Raw genomic sequence first — 20,334 nt, forward strand, 5'->3', positions numbered from 1 at the left:
TGGGAAGGAGTGTGGGGCAGCCTTCTCCACTGGAATGTTCTGTCCGGATCCTGGTGGTGGCCACACAGGTGTATGCACACGTAAAAAGTCATGATGGTACACTCTTAAGAATCATGCGCCTTACGTAAGTTTTACCTCAGTGATAACAAGATCTTTGTAAGTCCTGCCCTCCCACCCAGGAAGCAGAGGGCTGTGGTAATCGCAGCAGGCTTCTTTCTTCTCTTGCTCTAGGCTCCACAGTCCAAACCAGCAAAATCCCCCGGGCCGGCCCACATGGGACCTCTGCTTGGACAGCCCCAGCCACGGCCACCTACACAAGGTAAGAGCCACAACAAGTCACCAAGGGAGATTATACAGGGACGTTGAAATGCCCTGAGGGGTCCATGTATGGTCTCCAGAAGGCACTCTGGAAAAATCCATCTTAATCCTGTGTCCACAGAATATGGGCACTCCCTCTGTGTGCGCGACAAACCAGCCTGTGATGTCTGTCACCCCCTTCAACTCAGACAGGAAGGACGGGGAGACAGGGAATTTGCTGAGTACTTCAGCTGTGCTAGGCCCCCCCAGTGAGGGACTTTCTCATCTATCCCCCCCCACCTTTTTTTTTTTTCTCCTTTGTCTCCCAAGCACTCCCCAGTGAAAACATCAGTATCCTCTTTATCCCAAAGGTGGACGTGGAGGCTCTGCCCAAAGAAGCACAGTGAGAAAATGCAGGTTTATACGTCTGGCTTTTCAGATCTTTGAGGAAGTGTCTGTTTCTTACCCACTGGTGGTGCCTGATTGTAGATTTATGAGCCAAGCAGCCAGAGTGGGAGAGAAAGAAACACGGAACATTATATATGACTTTGTTGATGGAAATTCTCCCTCAAAAACTATGCCAGCATTACTGTGTAAATGCCACCACTTAGTAGAGAACGATCCGCTAGTGATGACAGGATGTAGCCGAGGCAATAAATAACTTTCTCACGGAATGTCACTGCCTGGGTGTTCTCCTGCACAGGCCTGGGGGGACACCCAGGCCACAGCCAGAACCTTCCAGGTGCACTCACTGCTCCAGGGCCAGCTTAGAACCTATCAGAAAGGAAAAGCCTTACTCTCACGTTGTGGCCTTTCCAGTCGCTTTGATTAAAGTAACATATTCATTGTTTCTTGGAAAAAATCAGCCTTGGACATTAAATAGCTTCGCCTCCCACAGGTCTCAGATAAAGTGCCTCATCCATGTTTCCTGTGTCTGTACCTCTTCTCAGAAAAGCAGAAAGTAATTAAAAAAAGGGAAATTGCGTAACTTCTATCACCATGCACTTGGACGTCGGGATTCTTCTTGAGGCAGATAGACGTGGTTTTGAATCCTCCTCGGCGTCTCAGTACCCTTAAGCCTTAGGAAAGTCACGTCGTTTCTCTGAGCCTTGGTCTCCCCAGCGGTATAACCGCTGCCCTGGGGGGTTATGGGGAGCTGTCCACGGGCAGTGCAGCCAAAGCAGCTAGCAAGGTGCCCAGCGCAGGGGTAAGGCCCAGCAGGTGTTAGTTCAGTTTACTAGGAATAACTAGCTATATAACTCTCACCGTTGAACACTTACTATCAACAATGTGTGTCTTATTAACAATTAAACTATCCATGTTGTTCTTAATGATCAGTACCGTTAACCACCCTTAGAAGGAGAGCAGCCCCACTACCCTCCTGCCTAGTGGTAATTCCATCATTATAAATGTTCAAAAATAATTTATTCATCCCCCTGCCAGGCTCCTGGCTGTGCCTCCGCCCTGCCCTCTTCTTCCCCGCTCTGCCCCAGGACTTACTTTTTAAAACACATTTGAACAGAGCACTTTTAAAACAGAGGGCTACTGTATTCTGGTTTCCTCTCCCGCCCAGAGTACAGACATGCTTGATAAAGAGAGATTATTTTAAGGGACATGGGGCTAAACACACTTTTAGTGAGTTGAAAAACAATCAATTGAAAACCAATTAAGATAATTAAAGCAAATGCTTATTGAATTAACATTCAGATTAAAAATAACAAGGCTAATTAAAAAACAATGCTTTCATTGAGTTCCCAAAATAACAGGATCACATTATTAACTTGTTTGTTTGAACTCATCGTAAAAGTGAAGTTTTCTTTTAAAGAACCTCATAATTTTTTAGCACCAATCCTGTGCTTGGGCAAATACTTTCTATATATAAGTTAATGGGTTTTTGTATGTGCTGAAATTAAAAATACTAAATTGTTTGCTTTGCCAAGACGCTGAAAGAAATGAGTGTCTCTCTCTCTCTCTTTTTTTTTTTTAAGGTTTTATTTATTTATTTGACAGAGATCACAAGCAGGCAGAGAGGCAGGCAGAGAGAGAGGAGGAAGCAGGCTCCCCGCAGAGCAGAGAGCTGGATGCAGGGCTTGATCCCAGGACCCCAGGATCATGACCTGAGCCGAAGGCAGAGGCTTGAACCCACTGAGCCACCCAGGCGCCCCAGAAATGAGTGTCTCTTGAGGAAGCCCAGGTGTCTAAGTGGGATTCAACAAATAGTTAATAAATAAATGAATGAATGAGGATCCAGGTTTTTCCAAGATACTATCGGCCCCGGGATAGGGGTGGGCATGGGACGACTTGAGATCAAAGTAGAAAACAGAGGTTTCCTTTGACCGGAAGTGGGTTTAAAACACAGGAGAGTAAGCCAGCATTTAGAAATCAGGAGCTTTGGCACAAATATCTCGATTTCAGGTTCTCTGGATAGAGCAGAAGCTCCGGAAGCCAGGGGCTTGGGTTCCTCCTCAGCCAGTGTCCCCACAGTGGATCGCAGGGGCTCCCTGGGACAGCAGGACTCCGCCGTTTGCCTCAGGCCCGGCTCCTCCCTATTGTCACCTTCACAGCCGTGTCTGTCTTGTCAGCTTGCATCTTCCGACCTGTATTTTTATCTCAAGGGGGAAATGTTTTTAAAAATTTAAAGTAGCAGTCTGCTCGGGCTGCCATGAGGTTTTGGGATACTTGCCTGCTTCATTTATTGAGCTGTTTGGGTTTGAGATTTCTGGGCCCTCCGAGCCCCTGGGACAGATGGTGACGAAGGCAGGTGCACAGCAAATCAAGGCCATGTGTGGCCAGTTGCTACCTCTTTGCTGCCGTTCAGTCCGGTGTCGGAGGTGCTGCCCGAGCTCCCAAGAACGTCCGTCGGCGGGGGTGGGGTGGGCGGTGGGGCTGTGGAGTGACTGCTCTGAGGGCCTCATTTTACAGACAAGGGCCCAGAAACCCAGAGAACCTAGAAATCCAGAGAAAGGGGACTTACTCATGGCCCATAGCAAGTTAAAGCAACAATGGAGTTAAGCCCCCGGGCTCTTGGTGCCACCAGTGTGGTGCAGCAGCCACCAAGCATACAGGGCGCGCCCTCTGCTAAGGTGCCGGCTGGGATGACGCGGGGGTGGGGGGGCCTCCTCCTGCACCTGGCTCAGAGGGGCCACCCTTGGAGGGTAGCGCCTTTTCTTCATTTGCACAAAGATGTGGGGACTGAGGGCAGCCCTGCATGGCATAGTTTGTGGGGTTTGGGTTTTGTTGTTGTTGTTGTTTTTAAGGAAAAAAAGAAAAGGAAACAGAGCTTTTGGGTCAAAGAGAGCTAAGCTTGAATCTTGGCTCTCTGATTAGAAGTGACAGCTTGAGCAAGTCACAGTATATCTGGGGCTCAGCCTCTTTGAAAAATGGGGACACATTTGTGGGGATCATGCCTGCTGCCCGGATCATGCCCCCAGCCCTAGGTTCAGGGTATAATGTGTTCAGTAAGACCCGGGGAGGGCAGATGAGCAGAAGTCACATTATGAAAGGGCCCCAGAGACGGGCCCCAGTCCCTTTGAACGCCCAGTCTCCTCACCTGTCTGAAGTTATCTCAGCAAAGCCAGACGAGGACAACCGTGGTGCTCCCCACTCTCCCAGGAGCAGGGCCCCGTCTGCTTGGGCAAGATGCAATTCACAGTCAGGATTCCTGACATTCTCAGGCTTCCAGAGTGGGGAGAGAGCATGTTGCGTGCCTGGGGCCTTGGAGTTCCACTTGAAGTCATTTCCGGGTGGCTAAAATGTCCCCAAGCTTATGATGCCCCTTTGCTTGTCCGTGAAGGCTCTGTGCAGCGAGAGGGAGAAGCCAAGACCCCATGCACTTCCTGCAGCTACCCCTTCTAGCTGGGAGACCTTGGGGATGCTCAGTGTGCATCTCTCCTTGAGAAGGATGGCGTCTTCCCTACCAGCTCCTCCCTAGATCAAATGATATATATGTCTTTGAAAGTTCTTAGAAAAGTTTAAAGAGCTATTGGAAAGTAAGGGATAATCCATTGTCTCAAAAACAATGCATCTTCAGCGTGGAAAACATCAGTGAGCAAAAGGGAGAGAATTAACCCCACCACTTTCATAATCATTGAGCCGAGGCTCTTACTCAGAGTGTGTAGAGCAGAAGGATCACCTGGGAGCTTGTCAGAGACGCAGAACCCCAGAGCCCGCCGGTAGCGGTCTGCGTGGGCCTCCGTAACAAAATGCCATAGGCGGAGTGGCTTCAACAAAAGACATCTATCCTCTCTCCGTTCTGGAGGCTGAAGTCCAAGGTCAAGGTGCCGACAGGGCTGAAAGTTCTCTCCATGGCTTGTGCACAGCACCTTCTCACTGTGTCTTCACGTGGCCTTTCCACGTGTGGCCCTCAGCGTACGCACGTGTGTGTGTGTGTGTGTGTGTGTGTGTGTGTGTGTGTCTTTCTTCTAAGGACACCAGTCCTATGGGATTAGGGCCCCACCCTTATGACAGCATTTAACCATAATTTGTTCCTTTAAAGCCCTATCTCCAAATATACTCACCTTGACGGTGAGGACTTCAAAATATGAATGGGGGGTGGGGCACAGTTCAGTCCACAACACTCTCCCTCCCGTACCTACTGTATCAGAATCTTCATTTTGACAAGATCCCCCAGTGATTCGTGTGCACATTAAAATTAGAGACATGCTGGTTCGAGGGGACAACTTTCCAGTCTTTATGTTTTACGGAGCAACATACATACATGTGTGCTAAAATGGAATGAGCCCGCACATGCTAGTTTGTAAGCTGCCTTTTTGGTCCGCGGTATATATTCAGCACATATTATCAACAATGTTCTGTCATTTACTATGATTCTGCCACAACATATAATGGCCACAGCATATTCCATTATATAGATGTATCTTAATGTCGATCAATTCCGCAATTGGGCATTTCTATTGTTTTCAGCTTTTCACTGTTATAAAAAACTGTAATGGACATCCTTGAAGCAACCTTGAAGCAACCAGGTTTATCTTAAAAACTTGACCATCATCATCTTTCCCCCTGTAGGGGGCCCTCGCCAAACTCCGACCCAGCAGCCCGTGCGATCTGGAAGCCCGTCTCAGCAGCGGCTCTCCCCGCAAGGCCAGCAGCCCCTGAGCCCCCCATCCGGATCTCCGCAGCAGCAGAGATCACCAGGCTCTCCGCAGCTGTCCCGGGCGTCCAGTGGCACGTCTCCAAACCAGGCTTCCAAGCCAGGCGCCCCCCTCACCTCCCAGCCCCGGCCCCCGGTTCAAGGCCGAAGCGTCTCCCAACAGGGCGAAGAGTCCAAGAAGCCAGCACCACCTCATCCTCATCTCAAGTAAGTGCTCTGGGATTGGGCAGGGTTGAGGGTGGAGCTGGGTTGGGGGCAGAGCTGGGCCGACTCAGGACTGGGACTCAAGACAGAGGGCCTCACCCAGATTTTAAATGGTCAGAAGCCTAGAGGATGGAACTTGGATGGCCGGCAGGGCTCAGGAGGTCAGAGTACAGCGTAGCTCCCACCACCGTCCTCCAGATACACACACACACACCCCCACACCAGTTATCTCTTGCTGCATAACAAACCTCCCTGAAAGAGTAGCTTAAGAAAACATCCATTTTCTGTATTTGTAATTTTTTGCTTCAGCAGTTTATGCTGAGTTTGACTCAACTGGGAGGTTCTTCTGCTCGTCTCTTCTACAGAGTTGCCAGATAAAATATAGGATGCCCAGTTAGAGTTGCATTTCAGACAAGTGATGAATAATTTTGAGTGTAAGTATATCCTCAAAATTGCATGGGTTATACTTACACTTCAAAAAGTATGTTTTTCATCTGAAATTCAGATTTAAACTGGGTATCCTGTGTTTTTATTTACTAAATCTAGCAACCCTACTCTCCTGGGATCATTCATATGGCTGCGGTCATCTGCCATCTTCACTGGATGTTGCCAAGATGCTGGATGGTCCAAGAGGGCCTTACCCACACATCTGCTGTCAGCTGGGACTCTCTCTTTCATGGGCCCCAACCTCCAGCAGGCTGGGTCCCGCCTCCTCACATGGTAGAATTCCATCCCCACAGAGCACAAGTAGAAGCTTCAAGGCCTCTTGAGGCCCCGCTTTGAAGTCACACAAGGTCCTTTCATCCCACTACATGCTTTTGGTCAAAGCAACTCACATGGCCAAAGAGACCCTTGGTAGGAGGGCCTGCAAAGCCACATTGGGAAAGGCTAGACCCCAGGCATGGGGGGAACCATGGCTGTCATGCCATGTTTGTAAACAAGTCATCACGACACACATACGCGTCCCCTTTCCTCTCAAGCCTCTGAGGTCAGAGAGGTCCCAGATGTGTTTTTCTTGGGAAAGCCCCTCCCTTCCTTCAGTGCCAAGCACTGATGTCGATAAGCATAGCCTCACTCCCAGCAGCCCTTGCCCACTTACCACATGCCAAGTACTTCACCTAATTGGGGTTTTTCTTCAATTCTCACAGCTTAGGAGTTAGTAACTGTTATTATCTGCATTTTACGAATGAGGAGGAGATGAATAACTTGCCAGAGTTCCCACTTTTGGTGAGCGGAAGAGCCAGGATTGAGCACAGAGCCAGTCCACAGATCAGGCTAACCATTATGTGTTTGAACGGGTCATCCATTCACGTGGCTCAGAGATCTAAAAGATATCAGCAATAGCAAAGGGACACAATGAAACAACTTCCTCCCACCTCATTCCCATCCAGAACCTTCTGCCCCCTGCTCCCCAGAGGTGACCGCTCTTGTGAGCTCCCTGTGCGCCCCTCCAGTGTTTCCTCGCACAAACACAAAAATACATGTTGGTTCCCGGCCCTGCTTTTTCCAAATGGTCGTACTTCCTATCCACCCCAGCCTCCTTGTTTTTCACATTTAACAATAAACCCTAAAGTTCGTCCATCAGTTCACTGAAAATGTTTCCTTTTCACAGCTGTGTCATACGTATTCCTCTGTAGAGCTGAATTATAGTCTGACCCTTCCACCGCAGACAGAAATTTGGTTTGCTCTTGCAGAGAAGGCTACAGGGAATAACCTTGCACACGCACTGCTTCTCACATATGCAGGATGAGCTGTAGAGAAGATGCCAGCAAGGCTGTTGCCGGATCCAAGGAGAAAGGCATTCTGAATCTGATGGGTATTAGCAAGAGGTCCCCCGGGAAATATGGCCCGTGGTTGAAAGCTCAGACTCCAGAGTCAGACCACCTGGTTTCGAATCCCAGCTCTCCCCCTGCAAAAGCTGTATGACCTCAGCAACATGACTCAACCTCTCTGTGCTTCTACTTCCTCACACGCACAATGGGGACAGTAGTACTCAGCCCACAGGGTTATTACGAAGATTAAAATGAGTTTATATACAGTTAGTGCTTAGAAAGCTTCTGGCAATTTATAGATGTATCTAAGACAGCCTCTCTCCACTCAGCCCATCCCAGGACAGGCGGGGGCTTTGGAATTGGGGATGGTAAGTACTGACCCTATAGCAATCCAGCTAAAAACACTGAAACTCCCGATTTACTGCTTATGTGTTTCAGTTCAAGTCGGCAAGTATTTATCAGATCCCCAGTCTGCACCTAGTTCTGGACAAGGCCCTTGCGGAATAAGCAAGGGGTACAAGATGGTCCCCATTTAAGAGAGGATTGGGGTTTTATGGTGATGACAAGACTGTGCGGAACTTTCTCACACTTTGGCCTTTTTACAGCAGCTCTTCTGTGTGTCACCCCCACCAGAGGCTGGGCCTCCTGAGAGCAAGGCCCCAGTTACATCCATCTCCACGGCCCCATCGCCAAGCCTTAGGCTGGCACCAAGGCTCAAACAGTGGGCACCCTGAGAATCCCAAGGCAGGCCGGAATCAGTAGTAAAGGCTTCAAGGGAAAGGTGGGAATTGCAGCCCCGAGTGGGAGAGAAAAGGCCCAGGGGTGAGCTCGACTGGCCCTCCTTTTCATCAATGTCCTTTTCATCGAAGGATGCCTTGAGCTGCAGGTCACTTGGCGAGGCCAGAGGGGGCAGATGGCAGAGCGGGGTCCAGGACACGGGCCTCCTGATTCCCAAACTAGTGCCAGGAAGGACAGGAGGAGCCGCCACAGCCCGACGCTGATCCAGAAAATTCACAGTTGGCCACACGGGTCTGTGCACGGAGGTGGCCGGCTAGGAACGCCTGCCCTCTGAGCAGCCTGGCTTAGTGGGCAGAACGTCAGCCTTGGGCGCTCCCCGGTTACCTGGTGTGAGCCCGATTTCTGCACCGATCACCACTGTACAGGTGAAAGGCTGCGTGTCATGCATTTAGCATCATGTAAGCGTTGGGACGCCTGGTTTCCGGTCATCACATCCTTGTGATGACTGCGTTCACCCAGCCAGTTTCCAGGCAAGGCCCTGCGACTGGTGTCCCAGGCCCGGTCGCCCCCAACCCCCCTCACCTTTCTGTTTCAGCAAATCCCAGTCCCTGACTAACAGCCTCAGCACATCTGATGCTTCCCAGCGCGGGACCCCAAGTGAAGACGAGGCCAAGGCCGAAACCATCCGCAACCTGAGGAAGTCCTTTGCCAGCCTGTTCTCTGACTAACCCAGCCAGGGCTGGGACAGGGGAGTGCTCCATTCCACTCACCCTTCTCCTGTCTCACCTTCCTTCTCAGCCTTGGTTCCCGATGGGAACAGAATGGAGGGCCTGAGAATATACTCTCTAAATGCCTTTGACCCAGGAACTGAGTATGTATACGTGTTCCCCCTCCCTTTACCATGACATTCCAGCGTCAGCCAACTCAGTGGTGGGCCTTTGAGAGCCTCCAGGTTCCTCGATCAGGCCCTAAAGGCATCACATCACCCTGCCCACCCACATGCTTGCTCCCCTGCCTCAGATAACCAAGTGAAATGTCTGTGTGTGGCTAGTTTTCACATTTCTTGTTAGTGTTTTGCTTGCCTTCAGGCAAAGGCCCCCTCTAGGCCTGGCCTCCCTTCCGTCAGGTGCAGGCACTGGGACCTCAGTGACATTGGAGGCAATAATCCTCTGACAGTGTTTTGCAAACAGAAAGAGAAAAGCCCAGCCAGGGGCACCTACTACCTACCCATGCTAGCTCCATCCAGGCTCGAGATCACCCCTCAGACCAGCCAGGCTGAACCCCATCCCATGTGGCCACCGATGGGATCTAGAGAACCATGGATATAAATCAGACCCTGTGTGACAAGTGGGGCCTTCCAGAACACAACAGAAATGGAGGGGAAGTCTTGAAGAGCTGCTCATGCCCAGATTGGACAGCCAAGAGCAGACCACAGGTTCTTTGACGAATCATCTCTAGTTCCCAGAGGACAATGCCTTCAACTTCCCAAGGCGGGAGTCAGCTTAGGGCTCCTCCAGCCACTCTGTGTTACACCACGAGTAACTCTGAATTCCCGCCAGGAACGCTGTCCCCTACTCCAGGATAGAGGACGAGCCAGAGAGAGTCCGCGGATCAGTGGCTCAGGCTGAGGAAGGGCCGTGACAGGAACTTTGAGGCTGGCATGTCAGGGACTGTTGCCAGCAAGGCACGGTAGGTTACTCAGTTATAAAAGGGTCCCATGGTCAAATATGTTTAGGAAACACTGTTTCTATTTCTTGTTTTGAGGTTGGTAGTACACATTACATGTCAAGGCCCTCTGGCCTCCTGCAGTAAAGAAATGAGCTTTCACCTTGCTTAACTCAAACTTATCTGACAAAACCCGTTCCCTGCAGAGCTGGCAAAGGTCCCGACTCCTTTCCCTAAGCTCTTCCCCTACATAGGACTGCCTCCCGTGATCAGACGGGGTGCAGGGCTGCCCCTAGTTCCCACGCACCCGGTGCTACAAACATTGCCGGTGCCAGAACCAGCCTCCTGGGCTTGAAAAGGGCCCAGGACGTGAGAACACAGCCACCGCGCTCTCCCCTTACAGCCTACTTTGCAACTTGAGACACATCTTCCCCTCCCTGTTGACAGAGAAGGAGAGAGGGAGGTGACACTGGACTTGTCCTTGGCCTGGAGCTACATTCTAGAGGAGAGGAAGCTTGTAGGACAGGGTGTACCGCCACCACCAAGCCCACATGATTGGAAGATCAAGAACACAGAAACCACCCGAGGCAATCATCACGCACGTGCATGGGAGATTCAGATCTGAAAAAGTCAACCTCACTTGATTCTCACTTAGTAATTAATCAAATGCAACCCAAAACACACAACAGAGGGGTCATAGGCCCGGCAAAGTTTCTTGAAGTGTGGGCGCAGCTAGCTTCATTTCAGACCAAAGGAGTCGGGGTTTCTGGTGGTAAGGCCCAGACCCGTATGTTTGGTCAGTCTCCCCACGTAGTTCACGTGCGTACTGAAGCGCATACTGAAGTCAGCCCAGCAGCGCCCCCCAGCGGCGTGGGAAGGCCACGCCTCGAGGGCAGCACTGGTAGGGATGCCGTACACCCAGGGACCCAGTCCTCTGGTGAGCAGAACCCGTGGTTCCACAAACCGGATTGCCTGGCTGAAATGCTCCCACTTCCCCACAATCTGTCCCTTCCCTAAAAACATCTCAACTCTCAAGCTCCAGCTCCCAGATACTCCAGCTACAGTAGCACACACTTTTTTCATCCAGCCAGGCATCCGGATTTCTAGAACCGTGCACACATGATCCGTGACAATAACACCACGGCCAGCACATCGGAAGCAATTTTCCACTGGAAAATTTGAGCATTGAGACCAAGAGTGGTCTTGGCAAGAGCACGGAGCCCCAAAACGGGCTGTTTGCTCACACGGGCTAGCACGTGTCCCTCCCAAACTCTTCACCTTTCATAGCTGTGACATTTTGGAATGGGAAAGGACAAAAGGACGCGAGGAAGGGAGTCACCCTGCGGAGGTTCTGAAAGGTTGTGTGTTGTTTTGCTTTTGACCCAGGGGAAGCCTAGCATTGTCCCTCCAGTTTGACTTAGTGAGGCTGAAACTTGAGGAAGAGCCCTTTGGTTTGTGCTAAAGTGACGCCCAGTGGGGTTTGAAGGAGGCAGCCTCAGGGGACACTGCCGCCAGCACGAGAAAATACCGTGGTCTTCCTCCTGTGGCCATGGTGAGATGGTTCTGTGGCTTAGGTGTAAAGTCAGCTTTCCAGGGATGCTGAATATACACACCCTCTCTCTTCCATTACCCCCCGGGGTACCCTCTCTCTTCCATTACCCCTCAGGGTTCTCACCATTACTGCACTCCCTCCAAATGATCACGCCTGCTGAGGAGGCAGGGAGGACAGGCCTTCACTCACACGGTCACAAACACCATAGCAAAGCCCAGGGGGCCGCCTCCTGATGTTCCCTTGGAGTCTGCGGCAGAAGGAGCCCCGGGGAGAGCAAGCTGGCACGGGCAGCTCAAGGATGAGCCATGCGAGTCAAGCACGGGGCACACTGCTTGGCACACAGGTACCCAGGACATGTTTTAGGAAACTAGTAAAATATACACAAAGTGTGAAGATTGGAGAAAAAGGCTGTCTTCAGAAGAGCCTCCGTGTGAGGAAGTCACTTGCCCAGGAAAAGAATCAGAGTCTGAAAAGGAATGGGAGCAGAATCGGGGGGCCAGGAGGCCTCCCCCATGGGGCACATGGCCAGGGGGCAGGGGCAGCCACAGGAGCACCAGGGCCAGGAGCCGGCAGGACAGGGTGCCAGCATCGGCACAGTCAGAAGAGGCCGTGGCGAGCGGACCAGGACAATACGAAGGCTCATACAGCGGAGACCAAGACTGAGGGGCCCCGCGCAGACCACGCACCACACCAGAGCCCAGCAGAGCCTCGCAGACAGCCGGGCCCCCCCAGCTCCAGGCCTCTCGCAGGCACACCGGGTCCCTTTGGAGCCCACCCCTCCCAGCACCAGGGAGCAGACAGCTTGTGCTTCACTCGGTGTCATGGGACAGGTCGGGGGCTCGTTCTGCCTTCTGTATTTAGCACTGGTGAGAGGACACGGGTCAGAGTCAGAGCTGAAGCCGGTTAAGTCAGGCGGGCGGAGGCAACAGTCGGGGAAATCGGATGGACTAGGTCAGGGCCCAAGTGCACTTCCCTGGTAGCACGCATTCTTCATCCTGGAGAGCACACCGGCTGGTTACTAACCCTACTGACAAGGGTCAGAAGCTGTCCCCAATTCCCACGCAGTCAGTGATAAAATTCCGAGGTTCAGTCTAATATTTGGACTCTAAGAGAAAGCATTTGGGGTTTGGTTGGTGATGAATTGGAAGTTTGGGCAACAAGCAAGTCAGGTCGGACCATTAACCAAACAGAAGGCAGAAAGGGCACAGAGGCTCCCTTGTGTGTCTGCACAAAATAGATGACAAAATAGATGACAAAATAGTCAAAATGGATGAGACCAGGACTCTTAGATGCTGGGTTGAGAGCTCTCTCGACCGGCCGGCTGAGAGGAAGAGAACGGCCAGGACGTGATTTCTGAAATCAGGGCAGCATTCCTTTAAGGGAAAACCAATCAGAAATGAAATGTTCCTTCTACAATGCATGTGTGTGAATCCTTTAAAGTCCCCCTTGCCTTCCATGGTTTGTGTTCCGATTGCTCGGTCTTCCCACTTGTGATTCCCGTTTCCAAACTCAGTGTCAGCATCTGCTACCTGCGGTCTTCCGTTGAGTCTCGGGCAGAAGCAAGTTAGCACTTGGCAGCCACCGCCCAGGGAAGGAGAAAGGAAAGTCCTGGCACCCGCCTCGAGCCCAGGGAGGAAAGGGCGGAGAGTCTGGCTCCATCAGAATAAGAATTACTGAGATCTGAGGCTAAGCAGTGATCTCAGAACCTGGAACGCCAAGAGTGAGAGGACAAAATTAACCATTTTTACAGAGGGAATCACAAAACCTTCCATCGGAGGGAAAGGATACCGCCCATGATTTGCTGTCCAGCCATGGCAAACCATATCTTCCATTTATAAAGAGAAGGGGAGGGGGAGCTCCTGGGTGGCTCAGTCAGTTAAGTGTCTGCCTTCGGCTCAGGTCATGATCCTGGAGTCCTGGGATCGAGTCCCACGTTGGGCTCCCTGCTCAGTAGACAGCCTGCTTCTCCCTCCCCCTCTGTCCCTCCACCTGCCTGTGCTCTCTCTCAAATTGATACTTAAAATTAACAATAAAACTAAGTTTGAAAGAGGAGGGAGCGGAGAGAGAGCAAGCTCCTGTTAGTATTTTAATGGGAGGAGAAAAATACAGGGCCACAGAAAGTCGTGAAGGCTCCAAGCCACCGAAGAACCGCGTCTTCCCGCAACGCCTCCAGTGGCGCTCGACGCTATCCCGCCTCGTCCCAGCAGGATCCGAGTGATGTCAGAAAGTCACACAGTGCACATGCCGCCGCCAAACCGTGATCTCACCCTCGTGACCCACCAGCAATACACAGGGCTCCACAGTTTCAGCCGAATGAAAAGAATGTAGGAGTTTACAAGCTTCTAAACTATAAATTTAGCTATTCAAGAGGAAAAGCTTTGAGGCTGGTTTAAGGATTTAGGACTCCAAATCCAGGCATATGGCACACCGCCAATATGCTCCCCTAAGAGATGTGTCATGCTGGCCGGGAAGCCGGAGGTGTGTCGGAGGGAGGAGCCTGCAGCCACGGGACACCAGCACCACTCGTGGACCTGTCAAGGGCCCTTCAAAAACGACTGCATTTTGCAAACTCATTGTTTTATAGTATTTGGTGCTTCTGGCCATCGCTATGTTCTCCCACTACACACGCGCGTGCACAGAAACACACACACACACACACGCACTACAGCCTAACACCATAGACGCCCATGGAGAAGTGTAGAGATAGAGGAGGGTGTACTTGGACCCACCAAAGCTTCAGGCAATTCTTCAGCCCAGACCCAATTAGAGCCACACTGCATCTAGTGGACACTTGTTTTTTTAAAAAGCTGTCCTATAGTTCAGCTATCACAAAATACCACAGAAAGAAATATCAAAGCCCCAATCCTTTGCCTATGTACATTAAGCTACTACAGGCGGCGTGGCCTCCAGAAAATCCTATTGACTGAATTTTCTTCACTGTGATGGGAATAAAGACTATATGTGTAGCAAAAAAAATATTTTCACATGTATGTAGGACTCAAAATATTCTTGCGGCATAGAACATTCCAAGCCATTTCCTTATATGCAAAACAGATTTTTTAAAAAGCAGGAAGACATTGACAATATTCCTAAATATTGTCCGCAAACACTAATAGGGTTTTATTTCTGTGTTGTGATTCAGATTTTCATTTGTCACTATAGCATGTTTGTATAGTTGTACGATAAGACATGTGTGTTTGGCCTTTTTCTTGTAAGATGAATAAATCCTGAATTTTGTGCATTTTAAATCTTAAAAGCAAAATGTTCTTCGAATAATAAGACGCTGTCTTTGAAAACAAGTATTTGACCAGCACTCAAAGCAGTGAGACTGATGTTAAAAGCTGTCACCTGTTCAGATTACAAATCAGGCACCAAGTGTTCCAAACACAAGGGAAAAAAATCATAACTCCACTCCAGGAGAAGCCAGAAACAAGAGTCCCTATGACGCAACAGTTGTCAAGAAATGCTGCTGCAGAGCCCAGAATTCCCACCAGAGAAGCTGCGAAAGCACTGCAGAGAGAGGAGGTGGACCGAGCAGGTGGGTGTCCAAAGCGCCCAGCCCAAGTCCAGTTCAACCGAGCTAGCTTGGCTTTTATTCCTTTTATAAATCAGGCTTCTGCAAACGATTTTGTTTGAAGAGAAGGTGCCCCTGAAAAATAATTTTTACAGAATCGCCCGCCACAATCTGATGGCACTGGATGGGTTCTCTGATCACTCTGAAAACTCCAAGTAATGTTGTGAAGCTGTTCTGAGTATTCTCTTTCTGTAATAAAAATTAAGACTGCCGTGTGATTTATACTTAATTTATTTTTAATCTGGTGCAGAACATTTACCAGTGAACCACCTTCACTCAAGAGGAGAGTTCAGAGGGGGGAGGTCAGGAGCCAACTATTTCCAAGGCCAACCCGGTCCTACAGGACCCTGTGGGCCCCACCGCCCCTGGAGCTTTAAGTATCTACCGAAAGGCCACAGGGAGTGCATTCCTCAGCATCACAATCAGGAAACGCTAGAGATCAGCACCCTGACAAGATGACATCTGCGGTTTTAAAAACGAAAAACCAAACAAGCTCCAGAAGTAAGATTACAAATCAATCACATGAACGGTAGCCGGCTGTCAGGTGGCCAACCCCTGCTGGGCCTTAGGGGAAATCTGTCACTCGGGCCACCTCGCCCTGGCAAGGTGGGGTTAGGTCCTGGAAGCGGGCCAATGGGATCAAAACGTGGTCTGAGTGGAGGGAACTGGCCTGGTGTCTGCCCGGGCCCTGGGATGAGTGAATTGATGGGGTCCCCAACAAAAGGAAGTGTTAATCTCTCATCGTATTCTCCACCAATAATTCCTGGAGGAAGGAGAGAGCTGGGAGGAAAGGGCCTGGGGTGCCAGGGGCTGGGGCCGAGCGGCATGGGGTGGGGCGACGATGGTGGGAACAACATGTGGCGTCCTCTCTGAGCTTCTTTTCTTTGTCTGTACCTCTTCCTGTAGAGCTACAGAAACACAAGAACGAGATGCGGTAAGTGATCTGGAGGCTTCTCCAAAGTTCCAATTTGCTTCCACTGCTCTCTCTACACTTTTCCTTTGCCCACACTCTGGAGCAGACAAAGGAACCGGTGCACACAGAGAACTTTTACCAGTTTCCATCTGCACGAATGAGGCAGTAGCTGTGAAGACAAGGCCGAACAAAGTGTCCTCTAACCGCACCGCAACTGAGCAACTGTGTCGCCCTGGAGAAACACTCAATCCCAAGGCAGGATCACTGAGGGACACGTACTTCTAGACTGCAGTCTAGAGCGCTCGGACTCACATGTAATTTTAGGTCAGCTTTTCTTGAAAGTGGAAGATTTAAATATCCGTTGAGAATATCATACCCCCAAATATAAAGTTAAGGTCCTGGGGGTGGCGGGAGGACAGCATTTAAATACACTTTTTCGCCTAAACCACGCTAATGGAGCGAAACTTAAAACTGCAACAAAAGGGACGCCAGCTTCGGAGGCTGGCACGTCCTCCTGAAGGCGGGGCTGCGAGCGGACACAGCTGAGCACCCCTCTCTAGCCGCCCCCCCAGTTTCTCGGGAGCCCTGCCCCCGTCTTGTACAGTAGGTGTCTGCATGTCAAACAACACTTACTCTTGTCCCAGCACACGCGTCTAATGAGCTGAACAGCTGGACCACTCCAGCACAGAAACTTAACATTTTTTGCAACAGAGGAAGAGAGAATGTTTTACATTAAGTAAAGGTGGAAAACAATCATTGAGGTAATGTTGTTTTTCCTATGTAAGAAAAGGACTGAGTCTAAGGTAAAAGTTAAAGAACACTTTCAATTACTGAAAATTAGCAACAAACATAATGAGAATAGATTTCATCACACAACAAAAGTGATAATATGCCTTTAACGTATTAACTCACTAGTTATTTCTGTGCTTATATTAACATTAGCCTCGATAGTAATACCTACTTCTTTCCAATCTGTGTCTTGAGCTCTAACAGTCCCATCTACGAAAAAAGATAAAATAAAATAAAAATAAGGATTTAATATGCTTCATGCATCCAGCATTAAACAGCACTTCTGCTTTTGTCCTAAGGAAACTGAAGCTTACACACGAAGCACAAAAAGGAACACAAATCATTTGTTTACCACACACTGTAGGGCCTGACCTTGCACCGGACTCAAACCACTCTAACTGGCTGAAGGCAACTGTCGCTGCTCATGGGAAGTCCGTGCATGGACGCCCTGAGGAATATGGAGGCCCGCGGACCGCTCTCCCTGCCCCCGCTGTCCCTCGCTGTGCCTCCTCCCCGGCCTCATCTGGGCGTGGCCGCTCCTTCTAACCCGAGTCTCTGCGACACTGTCTGGGTGACGATCTCTGGGTGTGCATCGCAGCCCATCATTACTGGAGGGAAAGCTGACTTCAAGTTTTCTTCCATATCTGGGTTTTCTTCTCCCAACTCGTAATAGTACGGCCAGGATGACTAACATTATGCCCACAGAGAAATTTATTATGAAATCTGAACCCTCAGCTTATGGACCACAATCTGGAAATGAGATAGAAACTGACTGTATTTTATATCTGAATTTGAGAATGTATGTAAAAGGGCTTTTTGCCCCTTTTTATCACAGCCTGTTTTTCAGTTAGTTCTTCTATATACTTTGGTCATTTTATCTTTTCTTTTTCACTATAATTAATTTTTTTTTAAATTTGAGATGATACTTGCTGTCTCCTGGCACAAATTGATATTTTGAACTCTGGATTCAGAGGCATGAATAATGTAGGGCCTTAGGAATCAAGGAGGAGGACAAAGAAAAACCAGGTCATTCACTTCTTATTTTTTGAGGTTTTAAAGAAAAAAACTAAGTTTTTTATTAATCCAAATGACTCTACATAATATTCTCAGTACCAAAAAGAAGGAAGGGGATCTATCTGCTAGGATTTCTACAGTTGCCAAGAGGGTATGTTATACAAAGCACCATCATTCACACTCTCTTGATGTGAACCACAAATATTTTTTACATCACAATGCAGTATATACCTATATATACATATACTGAAGAAGTTTACAACTATTTTATAAAATGCAAATGGTTTTTTGTTTTTTTTTATTGCATTGATTTCATGACCCACCTCAGAGTCACATCAGTTTTTAAAAAAAACACTGACACACAGAAAAGAAATTCCATAATCAGGATCCCAGGCTAGTATCTGGAAATCTTGATACACCAGACAAAGGGCTTTTACATTGGGGTAACTTCTCCCCACCCCTGAGTTCTACCATCATCACTGCTACAGTGATCACCAGGTCACCATAAATGAGACTATATGGAAATAAAGCCACATGAAAGCAAGCAGGGCTCTCTTAGCTTGTGCACATGGTCACAACCATGGGAGCTTGGAAATGCACCAGACTAAGTCACAAATGGAGGATGGTCTAAAAAGAAAGAATAAACTTGAAATTTTTCTAATTTCCAAAATTTTCGAAATTCCTGAAATACGCTACTTCGTCTACTAGTCTCCTTGTGTTATGGAGAACACAAAAAAGACTGGGAAGAGTTTTCAGGATATAGGCAAAAGTACATGAGGCTTAGAATCTCCTTCCGATAAGGCTACAGGTTATGATGATTTGCAACTCTTAAAAAAAAAAGAGCCGGGGCGCCTGGGTGGCTCAGCGGGTTAAAGCCTCTGCCTTCGGCTCAGGTCACCATCCGAGGGTCCTGGTATCGAGCCCCGCATCAGGCTCTCTGCTCAGCAGGGAGCCTGCTTCTTCCTCTCTCTCTGCCTGCCTCTCTGCCTACTTGTGATCTCTGTCAAATAAATAAAATCTTTAAGAAAAAAAAAAAAAAGAGCCTACAACTAAAAACTTGGTGAGCTAAATAATTAAGACCTTGGTAAGAAAGAGATTAACATGTCATCGTAACAATCACCTCTAAAATCCCGCAGATACAAACACCTCCACAGCAGCTGGTCATTTGAAGCAATAAGGAGGTCACGACAAACCGCAGACAAAGAAAGAACGGAACGAACGTCCAGAAGTCGGAAGATCCGCAGCTTCAGCTCCAAAGGAAGGACTACCAACCCAAACACGTCCGGTAGGTTCAGTGCTGTAAAGAATAAAGAAGAGGTATCACTAAGTAAAGAACATCGAGCTTTCCCCACATATTTAACAGCTACCAACTTGTTCCTAAGTGACAAATTAGAGGGTTGTCTCCACAATCCAAGTATGTGACACCTACAACAAACTTTTGACCCCAGGTCAACCAGATGGCTACTACTAAGTCCCTTATTCCCTCAATGTTTTACTGAAAAGATGAATACTTTTTAATACAGACCAAATTAGTAACTTTGACAACTTCTAAATGTCAGCCAATGGCCTCCCAATAGTCAATGCAACAAAAACTTCTCTACTCAACTACGAAAGACGGATGTTGGCTTTTGTAACTGGTTCCTAATGCTGCCACTTATTAGCTGTGTGCCTTGGGACAAGTTACTTAAACTATAATTCAGCTTCCTAATCTGTAAGATGGGGGACTAGTACTGCCTACCTCCCTGAGGAGAATTCAATGTACGGATACACACATTGAACAAACACTCAAGTGTTAGCCAGCACTATTATCTGCAGTCTAGCAGGCTAGAAAAAAAAAGGAAGTAGATCAATTTCAGAGGCAAGCCAAGGAGGGAAAGGAACATCATCTTCCAAAGTCAAACAAAAATGGTTTCGTATTAGCGCCTTGAAATAGATGCGATATTGTTCTCCACTAGCAAAGATAATCGAAATCCAATAAAGGGTTTTAAAATTCACATTTTTCTCTTCTATTACCTCCACCTAAAGAAGAAAACTATGGTAACAGCAGTCTGGGCCCATGCAACTGGAGACCTAAAATATCTCAATATACAGAGAGTTAATGAAAGCCACATATGTGTTTGTATAAATCTAAAGTTATTTTCCAGCTAAAGGATTGTAGTAGATTAGGATTCTCATTTTCTAGCCTCTAATTACACATCCCCACTGCACTGCCATCAGGCTTGGCCATTTTGATGGGTTTTGTGCAGTGAAATATGAGTGGAAGTGGCACATCACCTCCGAGCAAAAGCTTAAAGAACCAACAAACGGGTGGGCCACCGGCCTTCTTTTCCCTCTGCTACGAGAGCACATCCTGGAGAAGGCCCGCTCCTTCAGCCACAGCTAACCCCCACACAACACGTACATGAGTGAGAAGAGTCCGTTGTTTGCATTAAGTCACTGAGATTTTAAAGTGTTTTTTTTTTTACTACAACATAAATAAGAGCTCGCTAATATGAGAACTCTGAATGAATTACAAAACCTCAAAAAAATAGTTTTATCACCTATACAATGAGACTAAAATCTCCTTCAGACTTGTTAGCATTAAAAAAGAACGCATGTGGGGGGTCCCTGGGTGGCTCAGTGGGTTAAGCCTCTGTCTTCAGCTCAGGTCATGATCTCAGGGTCCTGGGATTGAGCCCGGCATTGGGCTCTCTGCTCAGCGGGGTG

At 48.8% G+C, this 20,334-nt stretch overlaps 2 protein-coding genes across 3 annotated transcripts in view; one reads left to right on the forward strand and one right to left on the reverse strand.

Annotated features, from left to right (window-relative positions):
- SYN3 (synapsin III) overlaps positions 1-8,849 on the forward strand; it is a gene marked incomplete at both ends in the record, with an annotated part of 414,093 nt that extends 405,244 nt beyond the window's left edge. The window contains 3 exons of the mRNA XM_080812195.1: positions 232-319; positions 5,323-5,614; positions 8,717-8,849. Coding sequence (XP_080668321.1) covers positions 232-319; positions 5,323-5,614; positions 8,717-8,849 — 513 coding nt within the window. The remainder of the gene's footprint in view (positions 1-231; positions 320-5,322; positions 5,615-8,716) is intronic.
- A 6,277-nt stretch (positions 8,850-15,126) lies between these two features.
- FBXO7 (F-box protein 7) overlaps positions 15,127-20,334 on the reverse strand; it is a 25,227-nt gene continuing 20,019 nt past the window's right edge. For both annotated transcript variants that reach the window (XM_080811687.1, XM_080811688.1), the window contains exons 7-9: positions 18,749-18,925; positions 16,787-16,824; positions 15,127-15,820 (exon numbers count right to left, since the gene is read on the reverse strand). In XM_080811687.1, coding sequence (XP_080667813.1) covers positions 15,431-15,820; positions 16,787-16,824; positions 18,749-18,925 — 605 coding nt within the window. In that variant the 3' untranslated portion in view covers positions 15,127-15,430. The remainder of the gene's footprint in view (positions 15,821-16,786; positions 16,825-18,748; positions 18,926-20,334) is intronic.

Source organism: Martes martes (assembly GCF_963455335.1).
Source record: "Martes martes genome assembly, chromosome: 8".
In the NCBI taxonomy this organism is placed as follows: domain Eukaryota; kingdom Metazoa; phylum Chordata; class Mammalia; order Carnivora; family Mustelidae; genus Martes; species Martes martes.